The sequence below is a fragment of the Anopheles arabiensis genome, chromosome 2, assembly GCF_016920715.1.
Source record: "Anopheles arabiensis isolate DONGOLA chromosome 2, AaraD3, whole genome shotgun sequence".
NCBI lineage: Eukaryota > Metazoa > Arthropoda > Insecta > Diptera > Culicidae > Anopheles > Anopheles arabiensis.
Window position 1 is genome coordinate 108,429,899 of NC_053517.1, and position 25,472 is coordinate 108,455,370.

Genomic DNA, 25,472 nt, shown 5'->3' on the forward strand with positions numbered 1-25,472 from the left:
AGGAGGAGGGCGGTGAGCATTTCGATTTCATTTCCCAGTCACGTCACCCGGCGAGTTTCATCTATCTTTTCTCTGGGCTTATGGCTGTTCTCTGTGTGTGTGTGTGTGTGTGTGATGCTGTTGTTGTTTTTCCTCTCTCTCTCGCTCGTTCTCGCTGTTTTCCGTTTGAACATTTTGCTCACTCATCCATTTCCACCTTCGTCTAAGCACGTTTTTGCAAAACCGGTTTTCCCGGGAACGGAAATCGATTACATCCCGGCACCGGCACCGGGCAAAATGTATGCATTTTTTATGTTTTCATTAATGAAACGTCCAGCGTTTCCAGTCCCTTACTTCGGGATGCGCGCACTCTGTCTCTCTCTCTCTCCGCATTACTTCTCCGTCGTACATTTTCCGTTGATTGGTTTTGCCGTTTTACGAAATTGACAAACATTTGCCACGAGAGAATAAGGCGGGGGGGGGGGGGGGGTTCCACCACCAACAAGTGTACTGGGGCCAGCATGTACACACTCACTTTCTGTAAAATCGAACGGTCCAGGAGACCGTTTTTGTCCCCGTACCGTTGCCATGCTGTTGAAGCACCAGAGTGCCAATCGATAACCATAAAACTCAGAAACAAAGCAGCTGGACAGCAGCCCCATTTGAGGTTCGTTTAGCATTGCTGCTTGGTAGCTGCCGATAAGAACGGTGCGAGTGGCTGGCAAGATTAAGAGGACTTCATCAGTCGTCGCTTACCAGGCTCGTTCGAATTTGATGTACGTTTTATTGGATTTCCCCGGGATTAGCAGCAGCAGCAGCAGCAGTTAAATCATGAATAAATAGACGGAAGGAAGGACGCTTAAAAAGCAGGGAAGGTCGAAGGCGCATACCGGCTGTCGCTTTTAAAATGCAATTTCAATATACAAATTGAAAATGAATTTAAGAGGAGTTTGCACGTCTGAATGATGCTCGAGTGGAAGGAAAGCTTTCTGTCAAGCATTTGGCCCAGAGTTGTGGGAGCTTTTCAAGTAGAAGCCCTTCATCCGTTCCGCAACTGAAATGAATCGCTTTAGGAACTTCACAACTTTCCCCCTCGAACCAGCGCTGAAGCAATAAGAACAACAAACAACCACATTTTTAACTTTCGACCCTTTCGAAATCCTTCCATCCCGGGGCTGCACAATTCTTCAACTGCCAGTGGAATGCTGCTCCATCCCGGAGGATGGGGCTGAGCTTTGATTCGCTTCGAGAAACAGTTCGCAACAGTAAGCTCTTTGTATGTATTAACTTTTGCCCCCTATCCCGCAGTGAAATGCACCGTTTGCTGCATTCACTTTTGTGTCGGTTAATCCACGGTAAGGAAGGAAATAAATCCCTTCCCCCACCCTCAGAACTGGAGGGCGCAAACGCAGGCAAACGGGTGGAATAAATCCGTGGTTCGTTGCACAAAAATAATATGCACCTCCAGAGGGTGGTGGTGGTGGTAGTGTGGCTCAAAAACGTAACCCCTATTTGTGGTCAACCAACGAAGCGGGGCTTAAAAGGATGCAAACGGGTGGTGAAAGGATGGCTTGGGATGGTTTATTATGCGAAGAATCGAAAGTTAAACGTGCAAACGAGGAGGGGCGGAGCGAGTGCGGAACGAGGAAAAAGGCGTATATCATGGCGATTGAAAAATTAATGAAATTAAATTCAACCCAACCGACGCCGGTGCCGCCGGTAGGCTTTGTGGTGTGGTCGCGTGTGCTGCTGGAGAACGCGATGGCTTCCGTCCGTCCGGCCATTTCGTATGCTTGCTGGGTGCATATGCATCTCGTTATTGGAACACTGGCCACATTCTTTAAGAGGCGTGCCAGGCTCCGGGACTTCATCCAAAATGTACTGCATGTTTTGCCTTCGGATGTGCCTTTTAAACGGTACGATCGGTACGATAAACCACTCCCAGGGACTCTGTGTGTGTGTGTTTGTGCGACACGATTGTCTTGAGAGGCTCTCTGGTGGGATATTTTGTGGTCAAATTCGTCCCCTGCATTCTCTGCCCCTCGCTTTGTTTGCTGGCTTGAGGTTGGAAAGGTTACCAAGAATCCTTTAAAATGCAAATGTGCGTACTGCCCGACGAGTCCTACGGTAGCGCCGGGACTAGACCAGGACTACGATCTCATCCCCACAGCACAGGAATTCAATTCCGAGAGTAAAAGAGCTCGCACTCCCTACGAGCCTTTTTTGTTTTCGTTTGTTCCGATTCCAAGAGACGAGAAAGCGAGCATTAGCTTTGGCGAATTTCCGGAGTCCTCGCAGAGTTCCCCGAGCCATGGGGGAAAGTCATGAATTAGACTGATGCAAGATTCATACCAGTACCGGGGCGGGTGCATCATGCAAATAGGATTCTGCACTCCCGCTTAGTGGATTGTTGCTTTGGCAACAAAACCCTCTCCATTCGCCGCAGCTTTCCAGGAACTCGGAAGGAAGCGTAGAATTAGAACGCAATCAACATATCTCCTATCCTCCTCTACACCCGAGAGCAGAGTGGCTTGCCCGTTTTTGGAAATGCGAGACAGCAGTGATCACTACCTGGTTTGGATGCCACTTACCGCTCTAGAAGCACACAAACACACACACACAGGAGTTGCTTCGAGTTGGTCCATTAAGAAGCAGGGAAGGTACTCGCTGATGGAAACCCGTTTGTCCGGTGGTTTTTGGGTAATGGATGAAGTCATCCTTTTTCCGATGGCAGCCACCAGTGTGAAGATGATGCGAATTAAGTGGATGTGTAGCATGTGTGTATGTGTGTGTGTGTGTGTTTTAACCGGTGAAAATGGAACTTCTGAAGCATCACTTTCGGCGAACGCTGGGATGAAATGCTCCCACAGGTACACACCACCCACGCTGCTAACTGGGAAGGACTCACCAGAGCACTTCACTATGATTAGTTGAGTGAGTGTGACGTCTATGTGTGTGTGTGTGTGTGTGTGTCCAGAAGGATCAGCAGCAGGAAATTAAGCAGTTTGTTTTCAAAACCCACACCACCACGACGGACCATCATTATCTCTCCATGTGGGAAGATGGTTGCAGACGCTTCTTGAAGATGCGAGTGGCGTGCAGTGTTCTAATTCCCTAATGAAAGCTCACAGACGCGGACGTGCGTCCGCTCTGCCCATTCACAAACACACACACGCACTAATGTTGATATCTCATTTGCAAAATTATCTACCCAAGCTATCCAACACAATCCGGTTCGAAAGTTAAACAATGTTCCAGCAAACCCCACGATTTAATTAACGGTGATTTAAATCGTATCCTTCTGTGTTTTTGGCAAGCGTTCGAGAGGGGTCGGTCTGCACGTCTACAAATTTCGGACAAACTCAAACAGAGTTTATTGTAGAAACAGTTCCATCTACAGTGCACACACACACACAGGATTTGGGGTGGAAAGTTTCATTTATTAACACAAAGAGCAGCACGCATGGATGACGTGTGCAGGCCCTAATCCTGAAGCACCATTTTTGGACACCTTCTCCCCAGTTCCACAGTTAGGAGTTGATGTTCCGCAGGCAGTAACGCCGGCACACGGGATGAATGTGGTTGCAATCGTTCCCGTTACTCCCCAGGGGGAGGGGGCACTACACCCATCGCTCGGAAACTCAATCATGCCAATCTGTGTTAAAATTTCACTTCTCGCCGTCCCCGGGAGTAGACGCGGTGTTGCGGTCTACTAGAATTAACAAGGGAAATAAACTGATTCCCTCTGGTGTGTGATGTGCGGGAGTGTGTTTTTGTGTTGCATACCTGCCAGGCGTCGTCGCTGCAGCCACTGACGCTTCACGCTCGATGGAGTGTGCGAGCAGCAAAGCCTACTGAAAACTAGTGAGCCAATAAATGTCTTTGTACCCGGTGCTTGCATACCGACAGGCGCACACACACACACACACATACAGGATATTTGCAGGAAATGAGTCGAATTTGTGCCTCGGTTCATCACCACGGTGTCGAAAAAACGACCTGCACTAGCGACTCGGTTGGTTCGTTTTTGGTTTTTCGAGGAGTCAATTTTAAGTGCTCCTGCCATGCGATACTGAGATCATGGTCGATTAAACGAGACTTTGATGGGGTGGAACGTTGAGAGAGACACACACAACAAAACAGCAAGAAAAAACTCATCCCAAAACTCAATCGTGATTGGAACCCCCTCCCCGTTGCTCTGCGAACGTGCGGTCCGCTTTGATCGAATGATATCAGTGATCGCTGGCTGTGGGAGGTTTTAATGGATCTTTCCCCCCGTTGTCTCGTGGCCCGGTCGTTGGTCGTTTGATAGTTTTAATCCATCCATCGAGGGGATGCAGATGAGACGCGGTCTATCAAACTTTGCACACAAGCCTGGTGCTGCTGCTGCTGCTAGTCTCGGTCCATTTGACCGAGGCGGACATAAGGCTAATGAAAGGATATTGGATTTTTTCACCCAATCTAGCCGGGCTGTAAAGCTGTAGTTGCTGATGCTGCTGCTGCTGGATCTAAACAACGACCTAAAACCTCAGCAGTGTTCAGAGGGGACCGTGTCGTGCCGTGTTCGAGCTCCTGCCGAGACCGGTCAAACCGCATCATACACTCTCCGCATGTGCACCCTGGTGTACAACACCACCCCTCCCCGGTGGCGACAAATTTTTGGAAACATTATGGGAAAATCTGTACGGTCAACATGGCTCCGTACATGTGTGAGAGTGTCTGTGACCCATCTGGATAAGATGACCACACCCAGAACCGCACTGCTGCACACCATCCTGCACACCAGTGTTGGTAAACACACACACTCACACAACTGGTTCACAACTTCCCAAAACCGACCGGCTCTGTGCTGTGGGTCACGGGCCCCCACACCCCATGCTGTTTATATGCCGCGCGATGTCACAAGTAGTCACCCAGGGGACCTATCGGCAAAGGCAGTTGGTTCGGCCGACAGCAGTCCGGTTGCGGTCAGCAAACGGTAACACCCTTCTTCCTTCCTGCGTGGCAATCGCTTTCCACCAGCCATTCTGACATAGCAAGATGGACTTTGATAATTTAATTTTCGGTTAAACTGTGTCCCCGTACCTCGCATGCAGAGTTGGGGCTTTGAACGGCAAACTCCAACCGATGCACTATTTTTCTGCTAAAAACGAGTCGGGGAAAAAACATGGAAAATCATACTGGGGGAAAAATCAAACTCACATCGACTCTGATGGAACTTTATTTCTGCGCTCCTCCTCTCGTCTGATACAAGTATCGGTACTGTCTCTCTCTCTCTGTTATCTAAATGCAAATGTAATTGAATTGACCTCACAGACCCACGTGATGGCAAATGGCAACATATATGAAACGAGCATCAGAAATTAAAGCAAATATTGCCTGTGCCCCCAATCGACGACCCAACAGCGGGCAGCAAAGCGCAATCAATCTATCGATGACAGCACTGGGAAAGTTCTAGCCCGTCCGCATTTCGTTTGCAGGCAGTCGTTTCGATGGGAGAAGTGCCTGTTTGCGGCATGACATGTTTTGCAGCTTTGATGTTTGTTAATTATAATTGAAGATGCCCGGGACGAGAATGTGTGTTTATGCATATTTCGTTCCATTTCTGTTCGGATGTTTGCAACCCTCCGTACGGCACTCCGATACGGCTTCTGGAGAAACATCAAGAGATTCCATGCTTTAATAAGCAGTGTTTGTCATGCAAATTGCATAACTTTAGGAGTGTTTTTTTTCTTTACGAAATGTTCATAAAAATTATACGCTACATCGTCTACATTCTTCAAGCTTACTTAAGCAGTGCTTCCACACATCTCCCACCGAGCCGGATGGCTTCCCAAACGAGAACGTTCGCTCTTGACAGTTGTGAAAGATTCCATTTCACTCACCGCACGTGGTGCATATTTGTCGTGTGAAACGAATTTTGCTGCACCCATTTCTGCAATAAGAAAGGGGCGAGTGTTTCCTGTGGTTCCTGTTTGCGAGTGTGACAAACCAGTCCATCCAGTGCAGTGTGCCACAGTGTGAAATCGTAAAAGTGACACAAAAAGGGAATGGTTTAAAAAAAAAGAAGCCTCCCCATCTTCCAGCACTCTGGGAAGCACAATGAATCGTGCTTCATTTATCTTGCTTTACAGCAAACGAACGCTTTCTTCTCATCTGCGGCGATCTGGCCATGGGATTGCGTTCTTCCTTCTATTGCTTCCCCTTGAAGCTCGGGATGAGTTTGCCTCCTCCATTTCATCAATGAACCAAGCAGCAAGCAGCAGCAAAAGCTTTCTTCTCCGACGCCAAGCGACGGACGTTGCAGCAGGTCCGTTGCAGTGCCTTCCAGGGTGGAAAGTGCCATCCATCATTTCACCATTTGTTCCCGCTTTGCTTGCCTTGTTTGTTTGTTTGTTTGCAGCAGCAGCAGCGAGAATGTCCAGAGGCGAGCGTGTGCCATTCAGAGAGAGAGAGAGAGCGTTTTCGGACCCTCGAATTCCGACACAGCTCTGTGTCTTCTGTGGACCTGGGAGGGAGCTATACCATCAGCTTCATTTGTATATTTCAACACCCCATATTTTGTTCCAGTGTGTGTGTGTGTGTGTGTGTGTGTGTGTGTGCGGGCGCTGATTTGATGACAGATGAATATGAAAGTGCATTTTTCGTAACACCCGGTGCGGTCTGCGGGTTGGAAAGCGTGCGCTTGAAAAGCTTTTTGTGAAGCTGTGCTCTGTGTTTGTGTATACATTTTGTTTGGATTCGCTTTGCGCTCGGCAAGCCCCGAAATGTGTTTGCGGTTCCTAGACGGTTCTCGGCGGTGGGAAAGTAATGAATGTTTCGTTCCCTTTTGTGTGCGAGAATGTGTTTGTAGAGGGGGTGGTTTGCCGCTTCCTAAATGATCATACTTTCCATTCGTTTTGCCTGCCTGCGCCACACTCTACCAGATTGTTTTTGGATAGTGTTTCGGTGTTCAGTGATAGTGCACATTGAAATGGTATTGTTTTTCATTCCGATGTTTTAGTTTGATTCGTTTTGAATGTCATACCATTGTTTTTTTTTTTTTTTTTTAGGAGTAACGGTCCAAAAAGGCCGTATTGCTTAAGAGTAGAAAATACAAATGTAATTCATGGCGCTACAATCCATATTGGCAGGGAGACATTTCCTTCTCTGAGCCATGGAAGGGCACCTTATCCCGGGTGTACTCGGACGGTTTGGTTTTAATCAATCCAGTCCATGATTTTGCGGTCCTATAAGCGTGGCGAAGGTCTACATCATTCGGGTTTCGAGGTTGTCTATTCCAGTTCAGTGTTCCAAATGGCATTGCGGGGGTCTGTATCGTGTGGATTCCAGGCATTTCGTCGGATCCATCCATCAAAAGCGGTCCGAGTATATTCCCATTTAGTGGCTCAAATGACATTGCGAGGGTCTGTATCGTTGTAGTCCTTTCCTTCAGTGGTCCGAGTGACATGGCGGGGGTCTGTATCGTTCCAGTTATCTAGTAAATCCTTGCAAGAACATCGTTCGAGCAAGGATCTTCTGTCTGCCGTCAATGCCGATTACTCAGCCATACACATTGCACTCATTCATTCTTACATTCATGCATACATTCATCCATCACAAACATACAAGCGATGTACAACATGTAACACATAGACAAACAAGAGGAAATAACATAGGATGCAAGATTGCTGTTGCCAACAATGTTGGTTGGTTCACAGACATTTTGCTTAAGGAAAGTCACACAGTTAAGCCGTTCTCTCTACAGAAATCGAATATGGCCTTCAGGAATTCCCAGTCCGATGCCGCTAATATATCCCGAATCGGAATATCAGTACATTTTCCCAGTCTTTCGACCGCGTCCACCAAGGCAGGTCGAGCAGACTCGTATTCCACGCAGGACCACAAAAGATGATCCATGTCGTGGAATCCAAGCCCGCAGCCACATACCTTGGAGTCGACCAGTCCTATACGCTGGAGATGTGCACCCAATGCGAAATGATTAGACCTAAGTCTAGACATCATTCGAATGAACGCACGATCGCCAGGGGTGTTATGGAACCAAGGCTTCAAGCTTACACGAGGAGTGATTGTATACAGAAACCTTCCGAGTTCATCCGAGTCCCACAGATTTTGCCAACGTGCCATGCAAAACGCCTGTGGGGCCCGCAAGAACTCATGAGGAAGGATAGGCCTATCAAAGAAAGACCCTTCTGCAGCTCCCCTTTTGGCCAAATGGTCTGCCTGTTCATTTCCTGGTATACCACAATGAGCAGGTAACCATACTAACGATATGCGAAACGACTTTTCAAACAGTGAGCTTAAAACCTTTACAATTTCTTTCACAAAATGGTCTGGGCTCTTAACAGCCTTTACGGATTTTAATGCTTCAATAGCGCTTAAGCTGTCTGAAAAAATTACATATTGATCCGCTGGGCATGCACTTATCAATAATAAGGCATAAAAGATTGCGGCGAGCTCCGCTACATATACTGAGCATGGTTGGCGTAATTTAAAGAATGCTTCGGAGCACGTGTTGTATACACCAAATCCAATGCCCTGCTCTGATGAGGATCCGTCAGTATAAAAATGGTTACTGTTAGCATGGCCATGTTTCTCCACAAATTTGCTGGGAATTGTCATCCGGCGAAGGTTATCGGGGATACCTTTAATTTCCTCCTTCAATGAGGTATCTACACTTAAAATGGAACTGCAGGACTCTGGTAAGCTGGCACTAGTTATACTTTGAGAAGTACTAGGGTGCACCTGTAAGGAAACAAAATCATGATAGACCTTCATGATTTTGCATTTAGAACCTATCTCTTGCAGTGTTTCAAAGTTCTCGATTATCAAGGGATTTGATACTGTAGAGCGGACGAAAAGGCGAAGCGATAGTAGCTCAAAACGTAGCTTTAGCGGCATCACTCCGGACATCACTTCGAGTGACATGTTATGAGTCGACTTCATGCTACCTAGCGCGATTCTAAGACAGCGATACTGAATCCTCTCAAGTCGGATTAAATGCGACTTGGCTGCCCAGTGGAAGCATATGCAACCATACTCCAAGACGGATAGTATCGTAGTCTTATATAGGTTAAGGACGTCTTTGGGGTGTGCACCCCACCAGAGTCCGGTAATCGTTCTGAGAAAATTGATTCTTCTTGTACACTTCTGTACCAGATAGTCAATATGTGTCCTCCATACATTTTTGCTATCAAACCAAACCCCTAGGTATCGAAAAGATCTGGCAATGGATATCTTTTTACCATATAAAAAGATATCGACCTTTGGGTCAACCAAATTCAAGCGTCTATTACTCTCAGTGTTGTAAAAGAAAGAGAATATCAGCATTTCCGTTTTCTCTGGAGAAAACTCGATACCTAGGTTTGTGGCCCACACTTCTAAATTGTTGAGTGTGGTTTGCAAAGGACTTTGAAGGTCGTCGATGTTGTTGCTGGCGACTGATACAACACCGTCGTCCGCCAATTGCCTAAGGCTACAGCCGGGTGCAAGGCAAGTATCTATATCGTTGACATAAAAATTGTACAACAAGGGGCTCAAACAGGACCCTTGTGGTAGTCCATAAAAGCTGACTCTCCGAATTTTCATGAAGCCATTGTCGAAATTCATTGCCTTTTCTGAAAGGAGGTTGAATAAGACGTTATTCAGTCTTGGGGTTAAGCCCGCAGATTCTAACTTTTGACACAGAACATTGACTGATACTGAGTCAAAAGCCCCCTTGATGTCAAGAAATGCAGATGCCATCATTTCTTTACGAGAATGAGCCATCTCGATTTCGGACACAAGCAGCGCCAAGCAATCGTTGGTACCCTTGCCTTTGCGAAAGCCAAATTGGGTACTTGACAAGAGGCCTTTGGATTCAAGCCAATTGTCCAGTCTAAAAAGAATCATTTTCTCAAATAATTTTCGCAGACAAGATAACATTGCTATCGGTCGATATGAGTTATATTCTGATGCCGGTTTACCAGGTTTCAAAAGGGTGACTACTTTCACTTCTCTCCACTCCAACGGGACGGTGTTAAGCTCCAACATAATGTTGAATAATCTCAACAGCCGTTTCCTCGCCAGATCTGGCAGATTATGGAGCAATTTGTTCCGAATCTGATCCAGTCCTGGAGACGAATTATTGCTGGAGTACAGAGCAAGCGATAGCTCAACCATTGAGAACGGTGAATCCATTTGCGGATCACTCCCATGAGCACTCTGTTGATATGGTGGTGCTTGAGCGAAATCAGGGCAGACTTTTTGTGCAAATGGCTCTAGCCATGCCCCAGAAACCCTTTCGCTCTCGTTTGTTGCTTTGCTGTTGCGCATCCTTTTCGCCATGCTCTGAAGCTCCGTTAGCGAAGTGGAAGGCTTGAGGTTTTTGACATACCTCGGCCAGTATGACCTTTTTTTTGCTTTAAGCAAGTTTTTGCACCTACGCTCCAGGCCTCTATAATGGATGTATAGATCCATGGAGCCGGTGTCTCTATACCTGGCAAAAGCCTTCCGCTTCGCTGAGAATGCCGCTTTACAATCCGCGTCCCACCAAGGAGTGGGTGGTCTTTTAAAAATCCTTGCCTGGGGGGGCGGCCTCGTTTGGGCACCGAGGGCGCACTCGTTTATCGCCATAACGAGATTTGCATACTCCTCATTTACGGAGAAACTGGGTTCTACGCGGATTAGCAAAGCGGTCATTTGGTCGCCGTATTTCGTCCAGTCGATGTTCCTCGTTAAGTCACAATTACCGGGGACTTGATCGACTGTGCGACTCCTCTTGATAATCGAGATCTTTATTGGCAGATGGTCGCTACCAAGCGGGTCTTGGATTACCTTCCACATAGAATCCAGCCCTAAAGACGACGAACAAAGAGAAAGGTCTATTGCGCTGGGTCGTGCCATAGGTGAGGGCACCCTAGTTGCTTCACCAGAGTTTAGAATTGTCAAACTGTGTGTGTCGCAAATATCCCTAATGATTGGTGCACGATTATCGTCATGCGTGCAACCCCAATCTGATCCATGGGCGTTAAAGTCGCCCAGGATGAAAAATGGTTTTGGTAGTACCGTTACTACTGTCTCAAGATCCTTGTTGATCTTCTTTGGATCCAGATTGGCTCCCGGTGGGATATAAATTGAGGCAATAGAAACGTCAAGATCTCCTAGCTTTCCCTGGATCGCGACGTATTCGATTACCTCGGGTGTGGGGAGGGGTATTCTGCTGAAGCTGTGACTGCTACGAATACCAATTAACACTCCCCCACCACGCCTATCGCTAGTTGGATCATGTCGATCTTGACGAATAATATTATATCCCGGGAAGGTAATATTTTTATCGGGTGAGAGCCAAGTTTCACTTAGGGCAAATGCATTACAATTATATTGCCCTAGTAATACCTTAAAAGAATCTATTTTTCCCAAAAAACTTCTGCAGTTCCACTGTAGTATAGTGGCCATTGGAGAAATTAATCATCCAAACGGACCATCATACTAAGACAAGGGCATTTTGATAACCACTGCTTGACCATTCCTCTTAGGAAAGGAAATGCCAGGGGGATCAATCCGGGAAGGGGTTCCGGGAGGTGGAGGGAGTCAAGGAGAGAGTGTAAAATCTCTGTCAGGCTTGGGAGGGATGGCCTGGAGAAAGATCTGGGTTCGCTAGGGAACGCCAGATTGCTGGGATTGGAAGGGTTACGGGAACGTGGATGGGTGCGAGCGTCACGGGGGGGTTTGGAGCCCTGGGTTTGGCGTGGGGTCGCGTTGTCGTGACGTCGAGGTGCCTTTTTGGGTGAAGCTTTAACAATTTTTTTAATCGTTTTTTTGTTTGGTACCCGTGTTGTATACAATCTTTTAACTCCATTTAATGGTGCCAGATTGGGCAACGGTTCATTACCCTCCAATAGGGAAAGGTTATCGAACGGATTCACATTTGAGGTGGACTTCAAAACATCGGCGTACGATCCTCTTGTATTCTGCAAGACGGCCCGTTTGTGTTCCGATTGTTTTTTTCGGTAAACAGAACACAACGACATTTCGTGCCATTCCTGCTTGCAGTGAATGCATTTCTGGGTTTCGGCCTTGCATTGGGATGTTGAATGCGATCCCTTGCATTTGCCACACTTCACAGAGTTTGTGCAGTAAGGCTCTGAATGTCCAATCTGGCTACATTTTGTGCAGCATGCTATTTTTTGCACAAATGGTCGACGGATGGGCACTCTGAGCCCTTCAATGTACAGCGTGTTTGGCAGGACTGTACCCTCGAAGGTGATCCGGAGTGAGGAAGTCTCACGGAACACCTTCTTTCCATCGACCGCACTTGAAGCGTAAAGTTTTTTAACTTCAAGGACCTTTACCCGAGGGGAGGATTGGTGTAGAAAAGCCCCTTGTCCGTACTTTAGGATGTCCTCTAAGGGGTAATCTAAGTCATCAATGACACCGACGACTTCCACCAATCCACCGGGAATATATACCCGGTAATCCTCCGTATAGGACGGATCGGCCGCAATAGCATTGGCTTGCATCCGGTCTTTTGCGGTGACCCGCAGCTTGTTTGGACGCGGGCGAATAATGTCTAAGACACCTGGGTATTTTTTATAAACTGATGCCGTAATTGCTCTTACATCGAGCTGTTTATTTTTCGGCATGAAAAATACATCATGTATCCCGTTATAAGATGCGGGATATGCTCGGAACCTGGGACTCCCTTTCAACGATTGTCCCATGAATTGATCACGGGACGTTGAAGGTAAGGGCTCGTTATTAGCCTTTTTTTCGCATTCTGTCCTGGATCAGAACTTTTTCGCTTCACTGTAGTAAAGCCCTCCTCCGATTCATCCATCGGCTCCGCCTCCATGAGAGAGTCGGAGCGAGAGAAAAAAACCCAACTGTGTGACGAGAAAGGATAGGTAAACAAGAGAGGATCACTTACCACAAGTAGACACACGAGAGCGAGAGTACACGACGAACGAGCGCTACGCACCTGTCCGACGAATGCGCTCTACACTCACAAACCTACACTACAGTACACACGCAGCGCGTATACACGCGCTGCACACAACTCTACGCACTACACACTGTACGCACTATACACTAAGCACAGATCGCTTTCCGATCGTTCTCGCACGTATTCCTTTGCAGTGCGTATGGTCGAGGTCAGTGGCTTGTTGTCCGGCAAAAAATCCATCCACTTGGAGCGCGTATCGATCACGTCTGATTCGCTTCGTGGTTGGGGACAGAATGACATACCATTGTTGACGAGTAAAAAATGTCTGTAAAGCTCGCTTAGGAGCTTTTTGTTGCAATTGGGACAAGAAGCATTTTTATGAGCCATAGCTCATAATTATGATGCTTTAACTGAAATTCAATATTGCGCGAAATATTTCCGCCATTTTGATGCCATTTTTGCCCCCCTCCCCCCCCCCCCCTCTTGAAGCAGTTCCATCCGAAGGCCCCATCCATCAGCGTCTTCAAGCGGTGACGCCTTCTTCAAGAGGCATGATAAATTATTTCACCCCAAAGATCGTCCAAGGGTGTGCGATAGAGCGAATTGTTCAGCTTCCCCGTCCCGATATGATGGCTCGGCGTGTGTGTGTGTGTGTTGAAATGGTGCTTCTTTCGCATGCATTGAAAGCGCGTCGCGCCCCCGTTTCGGATTCATTCCTTGATTAATGGTTCGTCGCTTACGCCGATAGGACGGAGGGAAATTTCTTCTCTTTTTTCTCGCTGTGTCACTTTCCGTTGCATTTGTTGGCATCGATCCAAAAGCATCCCAGCAGCGAGCGCGTTCGCGCTTGGGTGTTGAACGATATCAATTTATGATCGTCATCAGCGAGCACCCCCCCCCCGTACCCGCGGCAACCCGCGCGGACAGATGTTTGGCCGTGAGGGATGAAATTATTGGTCTTTTTTTCTGTGTCAAAAGTTGTCACTCGAAAAGAAAGAGCGTTTCGTGGCCAAAAAAATAATCATTTTTAGCAATATTAATCATAAAACTTTCAGCGAAAACAACTATCAAATGAATCGATGTAAAAAGTATTTTAAATAATGTCGTTTCGTTGCTTGCAAATTTCCTCACCTCCTTTCTTAAATCGACTCTTAAATCATCCCTAATAACCGACTCATGAAAACCAATTTAACAAACAACAGCAGCGCCTCAGGGGGTGAAGAACGTTCATTTTCTCCAAAGTAGAGCAGAATCACGATCGGCGACGATAAGCCGGCGGGACGGTTCGATGACTTGCACGTTGGAAGTGGAAAACGATAACAAAATAGGATGCGTAGATGCGTGTGGGTGTGTGTACGTGTCTTCTTAAGGATAGTACAATCATTTACATTCCTTCCCTCGGAAGCATGTTCGCTTGCTTTATCGCTCATTCGATCCTACTGCTCTCTCTCATTTTTCTGCCCGTCCTAAGCCAATGGATTATCGTATGAATAGAAATTGACAAATATTCATTTATAAGCGCGGGGTGCTGGTGCTGGAAATTTAAAGCTTTTTGCGCGTTTCAACGTGGGGGACGATCACCCCATCCCGTACCCGAATGGGGCACGATAAGTTTGAAAATGGTTGTTTGAGTAAGGTTAGTGCTGTTTCTTGGGAAGAGCTCTAGCGAAACGAGCGAAACTTTTGCGTACCTTTTGCGCGTCTTGGGTCTCGGGGAGTCCTTGGTGAGTTTTTCGTTCCGCCAAAGGTTCATCAACGGATTTACCCCGTGCGATCCCCTGTTTGCGGGTCGTCATTTACATTTGACCCATCAGAAAACCAACCTACCCTTCCCCGGCTGTGTCGGGGTTTCGGTTGGAAGTTTGTGGCATGCCGAGGGTGGGAGCGAGGATTAAATTAAACTTTCATGATAAGCTTTTATTGTCAAAATGCTGCGCGACTTGAAGGGGGATTCGCATTTTTTTCCCTTTGCAACGTCCCCTAGCTTTGGTGCTGAAAAAGGGGGGAAGATTTCGCTGGTTTGTGGATTGGACCCAAAACTTGACACACTTTACTCACAACTTGCCCGCCCGCTGAAGATGCTCACACCAGGGACATTCAAAACTCGCTAGCGTCATTGCTGCTGTCAACGGCTTGGCGCGCGAGATGAAGCATCCTGTGTTCACCCCCCGCTTGGGTGTGTCCCATTGCACCCATGCATGGCCCATTTGTTCCGTTTGTTATGTTTGCGCTATGGAATGGGACTGAGGGGGAGAGCCGCTACAAGACGCGGAAATTGTTGGGAAAATTATTAGCAAAACTTTTGATTAGCAGCGCGTTTGTGGCGAGGGCGAGCGCCCGTGAAGATGAGTTGCCGTTGCTGGTGGAGCAATGACAAAGATGACATTTTCTTTGCCTTCTCGGCGTTTGCTACAGAACAACAGCAAACAGCTTTTGCTTTTGGGAATCCTTCTCAGTTTGAAGATTGATTGCATCTTATCATTTGCAAACACACAGTCGAACTACTACTAAACCCAACAGCCAAGATGAATGGCCGGCCGATCTTTCTCCTACCCAGCGTGTGCGGTTGGGCAACTTTTTGGGGGCGTTGGCGCAACTAGACTCCCCCCCACCGCCTCGCTCACTCTCTCTCCAAACAGTTGGGTTACAAAATTGAAAAACCCCCAAAAGCCAATAATTCACCCGATTGATGGCTTCGGTTTTTGGGAAGCCTAGAAAGTTTTGTTCCCCCACCCACTCCATTGTTCGGCGTACCATTCCCGAGCATGGTCGATTTTGCATGTCCTTGGCAAGGGTTTATTGATTTTGTTTTTCGGTTGAAAATCACAAAAACTGGTCAGCTGCTCGTCGGGAGGGGGGTAACACAGCAGAACGGGAAGGGCGTGGGCGAGTGTTGTGTTTCGACTTGATTCGTGGCTTTTCAATCGAGATTGTGGTTCCGAGGAAAAGTTCGGGCGTCCAACCCCCTTCTTCGGTAACGAATCGGGGTTGGCATTTTGGAATTGAGTTGTTCCTGGCAAATGCAAATTCGACTGCTTTTGATTGAATTGTATGGCATCATTTATGGGTTTGGACGTTTGTTTTATTTTTGCTAACTCGTGATCGTCTCGATTTGTGGGGCTTCGGTTTGTGTTTGATCAATTCATAGAAATGTGTATGGAGTGCCTTAGGTACACGACGGAGCGACGATTTTGTTCTGCGGATTGCATACCTTTAGGCGACTAATTTCCTAATATCAAACTTTAATAATTTAAACGCTTACGATTGACTCATTCTTTTACACGATATTGTCTTGTTTTTTTCTCTATTTCACATACACAACATTCCATCTGCGTTTGTTTTCGGTTTTTCTCTGTCTCTCTCTATGATCTCTATTCCCTTTCTCTCATCCCTCATTAGCACTTTCGAACGGCTTCTTGTGCGTGCAAAGTTAAGCAACGACACAACGGGAAGCCCCTGTTTTGGCAGCTTCAGCGCGAAGCATATCATGCAATTCGAGCGCAACTTGAGCGAAACGGGAGCGAATCATAATAAGTGCATAGCTTATTAAAAATAAAAAAAACCCGCAACCAGCACCACAACCACCTTGGTGATCGTGTACCGTGTGCATTGTGTGTCTGTGCATATACCTCACCGGTGGGTTTTGCCGGTTTTGCGCCATCGCCATCCAGCATTCGCTTGCAATTTGAATACCATTCAACAAACATTCAAACACTCATGCTCAACACACTGAATCATCACTTCCCCCAGTGCGAACGGTATTGAATGCGAACCGGAAACGTTCGGTAGTTAAAAATTCGGTCCTTCGTCCTAGAACCGCCGTGAATTGAAACGGATTATTATAGAAATAAAGAGCGCAAACGGAAGTAAACGATCGTGCCACATAGAACAATTCGATGCGAACAATAGCCTACAATTAGGAAGCGTTTTGGTCCGTGCGTAAAAACGGAATCGAAACTGATCGCACGACGAATTGATAGTTCCTTTAGAACAGTATCGCTTATCGAAGTAATTGCGACGTTTCGTGCATCGTTTGCAAACACTCCGAAGGAATTTAACGTGGAAAAATCCACACACAAAAAAGATTCAGCAGAAGCAAAGAGCAAACGACGAATCTGTTTAGAAAATTTCCCAAAAGCGCGAAACGCGAGCAGACGCAGCAGTAGCAAATAGTTTAGCACAAACAAACGGCAGAAGAATTGAGCTAATCGTACTAGAACAGTTTTTTGTATAAAGGAAACCCATAAAACTTAAACCTTTCGAACCGAACGGGGCAATTCCGAGCGAATCCGAGCTGCACTCACAACGCACATTGTAGTTATAACAATTTTGGCAAAGCGCAAGCAAAGTCTCAGTCCAAAATGTCGTACGGCGATATTTCTTACGGGTAAGTAAAATGGCGATCGGGAAGAAACTCCCAAGTCCGATACGCGCGTCTTTAGTCGATCGCCCCCGTCACCTCCTTAAATCCTCCCTTCCGGTTTCCTCGCTGCGTGTGTTGTGGTTGTGGTTCGAAAATGGAGCAATCGCGCGGATCAGAAAACGTCCCAAATATTAACGATCATCAATTCGTCCATCATAATTGCACTCATTCCACATGAGCACACAAACGAGCACAGAAACACAAGCACACTCATGCACACACAAACACATACACGTTTCATTTTCACATTTTTGGGTTTGTGTTCGACCTTATTTGCTGTATTCGGTTTCGGTTTATTTCGTTCACTCGCGAAACCACCGATGCCTCGTCTCTCACTTGCAATTGGGAAACGTTTGTACTTCTGTTAGCGAAATGTAAAAGATACATTGAGTTATGTGAGTCGCAGGAAAAGGACAACCCTTCAATCCATCCTCAAAGTTAAAGCTTAAAGGGACAGGGAGGGCATCAAAATGGCCCCGAGAAAAGGGACGCGAGCTTTGGAGCTAACTTATCGCAGCTCAGCGTTCGCGGTTGTACCCTTATCGAATAAATCGTATTACTTTAGTACAGTTTCGTAGCTATTTTGTTATTTTGTTCGTGTAGAATCGGGTTTTCTTGTTTTTATTTCTGCTCTCTTGCTCTCGCTCTCTCTTTCTCTTTATCTCTCACTCTATTTCTGTTTCGTTCTGTGCTACGGTTATCGCCTCGGGCCAATGGAGCAGCTACCGAAGCTTTAGTGAAAAAGCTTGCTTGCGAACAAACAAGAGAGGAAAGAATGCATAAATCACCACAGCACAAGTGGGATTCTTTCCTTGCGCTTCTGTTCAATCCATCACTATTTAATCAATCTGTATCTATAGCAGTCATCGCCATTTGCACATAACAAAAAATCATGCCTACCCTCTCACACGATCACAGCTCATTTGTTTGGTTGGTTTGGATTTTGATTTTGATCATTAGCATTACTTACTACTGTAGGCACAAGTAGCGTTTTCCTTTCTGTACTTGTGTGCGTGTTTGTGTGTGTGTTTTTGTTTGTTGTAATATATCTTACTTTATTGCATCGTTTCATACGTTGACTGTACAGATAGAGGAAGGGGGTGTTTTGTACATTTGTTTTCGGTTTATTTTCTTCTTCTTCCTTCTATCAACAAATCAGTAGCGCAGCGCATTCAACCATCCATCCATAAGCCCGTATTTTTGTGGGGTAAATTGTTCGTGTAAAGTTTTCGAACCATAAGCACCACCGCCGCTCCCATTCCGTTGAAGTCAATTGTAGGCGAGCTTTTCGTAGATTAGGAGATTGATTTTTGCTGCTCGAAAAGCGTTAAAAAATTGGAAACATGTTGAAAGGAGCGATTAGGATTTTACACTAAACCTTCTGCCACTGCTGCTGTTGCTACTGTTGCTGCTGCTGCTGCTGCTGCTGCTGACGCTGCTACCCATTCCCCAACACTACTCTGGAGCTTGCACTGAAATCGTCTTACATGTTTCTCAAACAACCCCGCAAAACCACAAGACAAGGAAAAGCGGGGAACGCAAACTCACTCAAGACGTGAAGCTGATGTTGTGTGTGCTTCGATTCGCTACAAAAACTACAGTTTCACGCATACGGTAGCAATGGACACCTTTGTCTTTTCCCTTTACGAAGTGCATTTTGTATTGTTGAATTTTTCCTATTCCCTCTTTCTCTCTATCTTGCAGAAACACAATGCGTTGATTGCTATTTTTTCCATTTTTGCTTTCAGAGTTTTATTTTTGTTTAGTTTTTATAAGTTTTATCTTTGATTTTTGTCTCAATTTTCTTTCACTACTCTTACTCTTCTTTCACTAAACTGTAACTCATTTACATTGCATTCACATTCAGCAACAGACACTCGTCATCCTTTTCACTCATATCATCTCTCTCATATTCATGTGTCACCCCCAAAAATGGCGTAAAAGTTTAAGTTTTCCCATATTCATGCTCGCGAGACTGCTTCTCTAAATTCATAGCTTTCGTGCTGGGGGAGAAAAAAGAACCGACTCGTACATAGTTTACTAGCCTTTTTCCATAAATATGCTTCATTTTCACCACCACCACTACTGCCATCGTGTCCCGCAACCCGTCATTTCATGCGCCAAAAGCAGGGAGAAAGGATATTGCTTTAAAGTCGATCCATGTACACTGCTTTGCGCACGGACGCGATGACGTTGATACAACAATAAATGCAACGAAAACGGAAAATCAACTCATGACTTTTCATAACCTGAAGCTCTTCATTTCCCACATTCAAACGCTTCCTCCTCCTCCCCCCATCTGTGTAACTTCACACTCGCGTTTGAATCCGTCCGTTTCCTTCGTCCATCCATCTCTGCTCGATCGTGCTATCGCTCCCGTCTTCGGGTTACATTTATACTTTTTTTGTCCTCGTTCGCTCGTAACCACCAATCCACCGCGGGAGTGGCCCACCGGTGTGTTTTAGCTAGCAGCAATAAATACTAATATGTGTGCATTTTCATTTCGCCGTCCATGCCGCCGTCGTCCCACCCAACCTCCATCGACACCCGACATCGGCAGACTGCAGAAGCAAGTCAGCGTGATGAGTATGAATCTGTCGGCGAAGCTGGACGATCTGCAGCGGGGTGACCGTCATCTCGAGACGACGGTCGCCCTCTGCGAGATACGGACCCAGCTTCAGGAGCTCACCAAATCGGTGGAGAGCTGCCAGACAGAAGTTTCCGAGGTACGGTAACCCTCCGTTCTCCGTGCCGTCAAGGTGTGTTCCACGCTAACGCTGTGTCGTGTGTGTGTTTTTTTTTCCCTCCACAGGTGAAACGTGATATGGTAGCAATAAAACACGAACTAGATACAGTACAACAGGTGAAGGAGGAGATCGAGGAGCTGAGAGAATACGTCGACCGGCTGGAGGAACACACGCATCGGCGAAAGCTACGGTTGCTGGAGCAAGTTAGTGTTGCAATGGCCGACTTCGTTAGCATATTGTTTTATCTGTTGAATAAATTTCGATCCTACTTTATCTGGTTTTGTTTTATTTTTGCATTTTACTTTGTTGTTTTTATAACGTTTGTTGAATTTCTGATGAATTATATTATTTACTTTTCGTTTTGCTTGTTTTATAGGTTTATCGTCACTGAGGATTTTAACTTTTATGTTTTATTTTCTCATTTTATTGTTATTACTTTTACAATGTTTTGTAATATTTCAATTTTGCTCTTTTTTATATTCAATTATATTCTTATGAATTATTTTACTTGTTTTATTTATTCTTATTCTTATTCTTATAGGTTTCCTTCAATATTGATTTTGTTCTTTTATTTTGATACTTTTATTTGACTTGTTTACCCTTTGCAACGTTTAATAATGCCTGCTACATCTCCTGCTTCCAGGGTTTGACGTTCTTCCTGACGTACGCCATCTTTGCGGCCGTGCTGGGCATGCTCCAGTTCGGCTACAATACCGGCGTCATCAATGCGCCGGAGGTGAACATCGAGAACTTCATGAAGGACGTGTACAAGGACCGGTACGGCGAGGACATCAGCGAGGAGTTCATCCAGCAGCTGTACTCGGTCGCGGTGTCCATCTTTGCGATCGGCGGCATGCTCGGTGGCTTCAGCGGCGGCTGGATGGCGAACCGGTTCGGCAGGTACGGTTACAAGGAGGGGAGGGGGGGGACGCTAGAACAGAACGGCTTTTATAGCTTTCAGGAGTGTGACCCAATTATTCCATCCTATTACTGGTAGGCCTATGCGCTTCTATTCATGTCTGTGTGTGTGTGAGGATGACTGCATTGGACTTTATCCTTATCCTCGTGACACACACCTACACACGCTGGTAGCTGATTGATTAGCATCTTGTGAATAATTCATAATTGAATTGTCTTATCAAAACCAATTCCCTGGTCCCGGAGTCCCTGTCCGGTCGAATCCATGGTTTAGCTTTCATTTCCATTTTCCATGCTGTGTATTTTATCATTTCCACCATTCCACGGCTCTCCCGTTCGTTGCTTGACAGGCCAGAGCATCATGCTGATCATGCAAAAGCCATTCTCGATGCGTCCCCGGATGGGGGGTTGGGCTGAGATAGCTATCCCATGCTGCGTTTGCCTTTATATGGACACTCATAAATTGAGCTATTTTATGAATCTTATCGCAAAACCCGTTCCCGACCATCCCCCGGGTGGATGATGGACGATCTTCGATCGATGAACCGATGTCCCGTCCCCGTCCCGTCTGTCCGGCCCAGTTTGTTTGTTTGTTTGTTTGTTTGCCGAGCCGAGTGGACGACGGACACACGTCCCAGGACACGCGCTGTGGTGGCGACGGCTGTGATTGGTGCTGCACCCGGGGACAAATGCAAATGCAGCAGCAGCAGCAGCAGAGGGTTGCACGTGAATCAAACAGAATCAGCCGCCGGCCAGATAATGCATGCGCGTGTGTGTGATTCTGCACTGTTTGCATAACCTTTAATGGGTCTTTAACGGGTCAGTGGCGCTCCGGTGCAAGATTAAAGGGCACGGCAGGCGATTGATTCACACACATCCCCCCCCCCCCTCTCACGTATTAATCCGCGTGTGTTGTGCGCCAATCGCACGATGACGACCCTTTAAGTGCTGCAGGGCTTGAGGTAAAAATAAATATTTACCCACATCTGCTGGTGCATTTGATTTTGAGAAATGGGGGGATGCGCAGGGAGCGTCAGCAAGCTGTTTTGAGAAGCAGAAAATCAAACAGCTCTTCACTTGCATTAATTATGCACTCTGCCGGCTGCCAGTCCGCGTGCATTATATCGCGCCCAAGCTCACAGTTGCCCCCTAGTGCATCCAGGCAGCAGATTCGATTCTAATCCACGCTTTCCCTCTCTCTCTATCTCTTACTATTTATCCCTCCACAGAAAGGGTGGCCTGCTGCTGAACAACGTGCTGGGCATATCCGGTGCATGCCTAATGGGATTCACGAAGATGAGTCATTCCTATGAAATGCTATTCCTCGGAAGATTTATAATTGGTGTCAATTGTGGTAAGTGTCAGCGAAACGGGTACCTGCAGCCGCGCACGCCCTCCTCACTTTCCTTCTTCTTCCTCTTCATTGTTCTTCTCTCCAGGTTTAAACACATCGTTAGTACCAATGTATATATCTGAAATTGCTCCATTAAATTTAAGAGGTGGTTTAGGTACCGTTAACCAATTGGCTGTGACCGTAGGATTACTATTATCGCAAGTACTGGGGATAGAACAAATTTTAGGAACTAATGATGGCTGGCCCGTGCTGTTAGGGCTCGCCATCTGTCCAGCGATATTGCAATTACTACTACTACCGATCTGCCCAGAATCACCTAGATATTTACTAATTACCAAGCAGTGGGAGGAAGAAGCACGGAAAGGTAAGTACTGCGCTCCATCTCCGTCCATCAGTCAGCGTCCGAGTCAGTTCGTTTATTTTTATGCCTATGTGTACGGTTGTTTTTCCCTGTTCCTTTCTTTTCTTTGCTTTGCTTTGTTTTGCTGCAGCTCTGCGCCGGCTCAGGGCTTCGAACCAGGTGGAGGAGGACATCGAGGAGATGCGGGCCGAAGAGCGGGCCCAGCAGTCCGAGAGCAGCATATCGACGATAGAGCTCATCTGCTCGCCGACGCTCCGGGCACCGCTGATAATCGGAATTGTGATGCAGCTTAGCCAGCAGTTTAGTGGAATTAATGCTGTAAGTAATGAAAAGTGCAATGGCTACACCGGTTAAAGTGAAATGGTTTTACTACTGTCGACTGAAAATGAAAGAAAAAGTAGTAAAATCATTTCATTCCAACCAGCGTGTTATATTGCATACTTTTGGGCTCTTTTCATGTGAATTGTAGCGCCTATGAGATTACGCGCCTGAAAGTATGCAAATTCAGTTAATAATAATGAATTATGTAGTTAACGATTTGTTTTTATACTTTAAACCAAGCGAATACGTTTATAAATAAGAAAAAATCACGACACACACCTCTCTTCTTTCTCGTTCCCTTTCTCACACCAGGTATTCTATTACTCAACGTCACTGTTCATGAGTTCGGGTCTCACGGAAGAAAGTGCTAAATTCGCCACAATAGGAATCGGTGCAATAATGGTAAATGGTGTTTGCAGAACAACGGCTAAGCCCCACGCTCACATACAGATAGACACAAACACACACACACAGCATAATCCTTTGCACGGAAACGCTAAAACGTCAGCCCCGTGTGTCAGCTCCATTATCCTCTTTTATTGATCCAATACGGATTTCGGTGCGATTACTCGTGCAGTAAAACAACTGGATTAGCGCAACTGGAAAGTGTTAGAATAAACTGGCCACAACGACACGAAACGACACACACACACACACACACACACACACCAAAAAAACAGCAAACCACTAGCTACCAATTATCCAAACAACATTCCACGGTGACCTCTCCGCTTCCGGTGGTTTGCATTCATATCAATGCAAACGCGAAATCGAAATTGATGGTCACTCTCAACCACTCACCCCCCCTCCCCCCGCCCACCACCACCACCCTCTTACATAACCTCAAAAACTGGTCGAACATATTTCAATTTAAACTCTACATTTATCAATTGAGGTTCTGTTTGGTGCACTTTTAATGCGTCGCCCCTCAGCCTCCTTTCCACCCAACGAGGACTGTGTTTGAACTCACACGGGGTTTGCACTTTTGGTTGGTGCCGCCGCCGCTGCCGTACATCAATATCGGTATTAGAATTGTAGGGCTTGTTTTTTCCCACCCTTTCGCATTTGGGTTAGCCGCCCAGGTCTGGGGTACAACAAAGCGAGGCATAAATAATCAGCCACGAAGTTTGGTTGCGCAAATGGTTCAATAAAACCAAACGCAAAAGAATGGAAAACAATAAACCACGAACACACACCCGTGCACGCGCAATCCCCCAACCGACAAGCGGAAACAAGGCCATCGGATGACGGTTGGCTAACCGAATCCGTAACACACACACACACACACTCACTAGCCAGTGGTCCGATGTGCCATTTGGAAAACAATTCCAAATCATTGGAGAGCGGGCGGCACTCGTTCATGTTGACCTCAAAAAAAAAGAGCAAAAAAGACACACTAAAAACCCCCAAACGGAGCTTCCCCTTTGGAGCTTTGGGCTGACACTGAACATGCATCAAAAAGGCTGAACATTATTCAACATCCACTAACCTCGTGCGCTCTCGCTCTCTCTCTCTCTTCCCTCCACAGGTTGTGATGACACTCGTATCAATACCGCTAATGGATAGAACCGGTCGACGAACGCTGCATTTGTATGGATTAGGTGGAATGTTTATATTCTCAATATTCATAACAATATCGTTTTTAATAAAGGCAAGTACAACACGCGACAATTACTACCCTTTCTATCTATAATCGAGCGCCCGCCACCTCTTTGAGTCCGCTTTGAGTGTGATACAGATAATGAAAGCATATAAACATGCCAATCAACACATCAAAACGGGCACACAGACGAACAGGTGGCGGTGCGCTCTGGTAAATAAAGCGTTTGTGAGTGATGAATATTTGTGAAAGCTTTTATTTGCGAGGGCGAACAAAGCGGCGGAAAGGAAATCAAAATTACTTCAGCAAATATTCAACACTAAAAGCGCGTTTAATATTGTATAACAGAAATGTGTTCTCGTTTAGCAGGTGTTGTGTGATGTGAATGAAAATCCATCTGTATGAAACGAGCACACATTTCGCACGCTATTTAAAACCCCCTTTACTTATATTATCCAGCTCCCCCGCCCGCCCCTTTTAAACTGTGAATGCGATAATCCCTTTTATTCCCCACCCAAGTTTTACGTTCGTTTTTTACTGCTATGGACTCGTTCCTTTTTTTTGTCCATGTTTGTTCCCCATTCCCGTTACTACTTGTTGTTCTTGTTCTCGTTGTACTATCCATATCTTGCCTTTTTCTCGCTCTCTTCCCTCTCTTAATCTTACTCTCTCTCTCTCTCTCTCTCTCTCTGTCTCGTTGGATGTTTGGATTGATAGAATGTTTCATAATTACCGTTTCTACCGTTGTTCTGCCTTTTAGTGGTTCATCTTTCTTGTTGATTTAGTTTCCTTTTTGCCTTACCGAGTTTGTTGTTCGTTTACTGGTTGGATTTTTGTTTCAACAGGT

The 25,472-nt window shown here is 46.2% G+C and overlaps 1 protein-coding gene across 21 annotated transcripts in view; it reads left to right on the forward strand.

Moving 5' to 3' along the window:
- The window catches only part of LOC120898101 (glucose transporter type 1), a 177,612-nt gene that overhangs the window by 118,500 nt on the left and 33,640 nt on the right, over positions 1–25,472 (forward strand). For 18 of the 21 annotated variants that reach the window (XR_005738621.1, XR_005738620.1, XM_040303468.1 and 15 more), the window contains 8 exons: positions 19,885–20,050; positions 20,137–20,274; positions 20,715–20,971; positions 22,219–22,343; positions 22,429–22,707; positions 22,835–23,022; positions 23,338–23,427; positions 24,554–24,676. Coding sequence is in view for 19 of the 21 variants with exons in the window: in XM_040303468.1 (XP_040159402.1) it covers positions 19,885–20,050; positions 20,137–20,274; positions 20,715–20,971; positions 22,219–22,343; positions 22,429–22,707; positions 22,835–23,022; positions 23,338–23,427; positions 24,554–24,676 (1,366 nt within the window). In the remaining 2 variants the exon portion in view is untranslated. Of the gene's footprint in view, positions 1–16,300; positions 17,289–19,884; positions 20,051–20,136; positions 20,275–20,714; positions 20,972–22,218; positions 22,344–22,428; positions 22,708–22,834; positions 23,023–23,337; positions 23,428–24,553; positions 24,677–25,472 lie in introns of those variants that run through there. The other 3 variants (XM_040303479.1, XM_040303485.1, XM_040303484.1) reach the window with 3 other exon arrangements.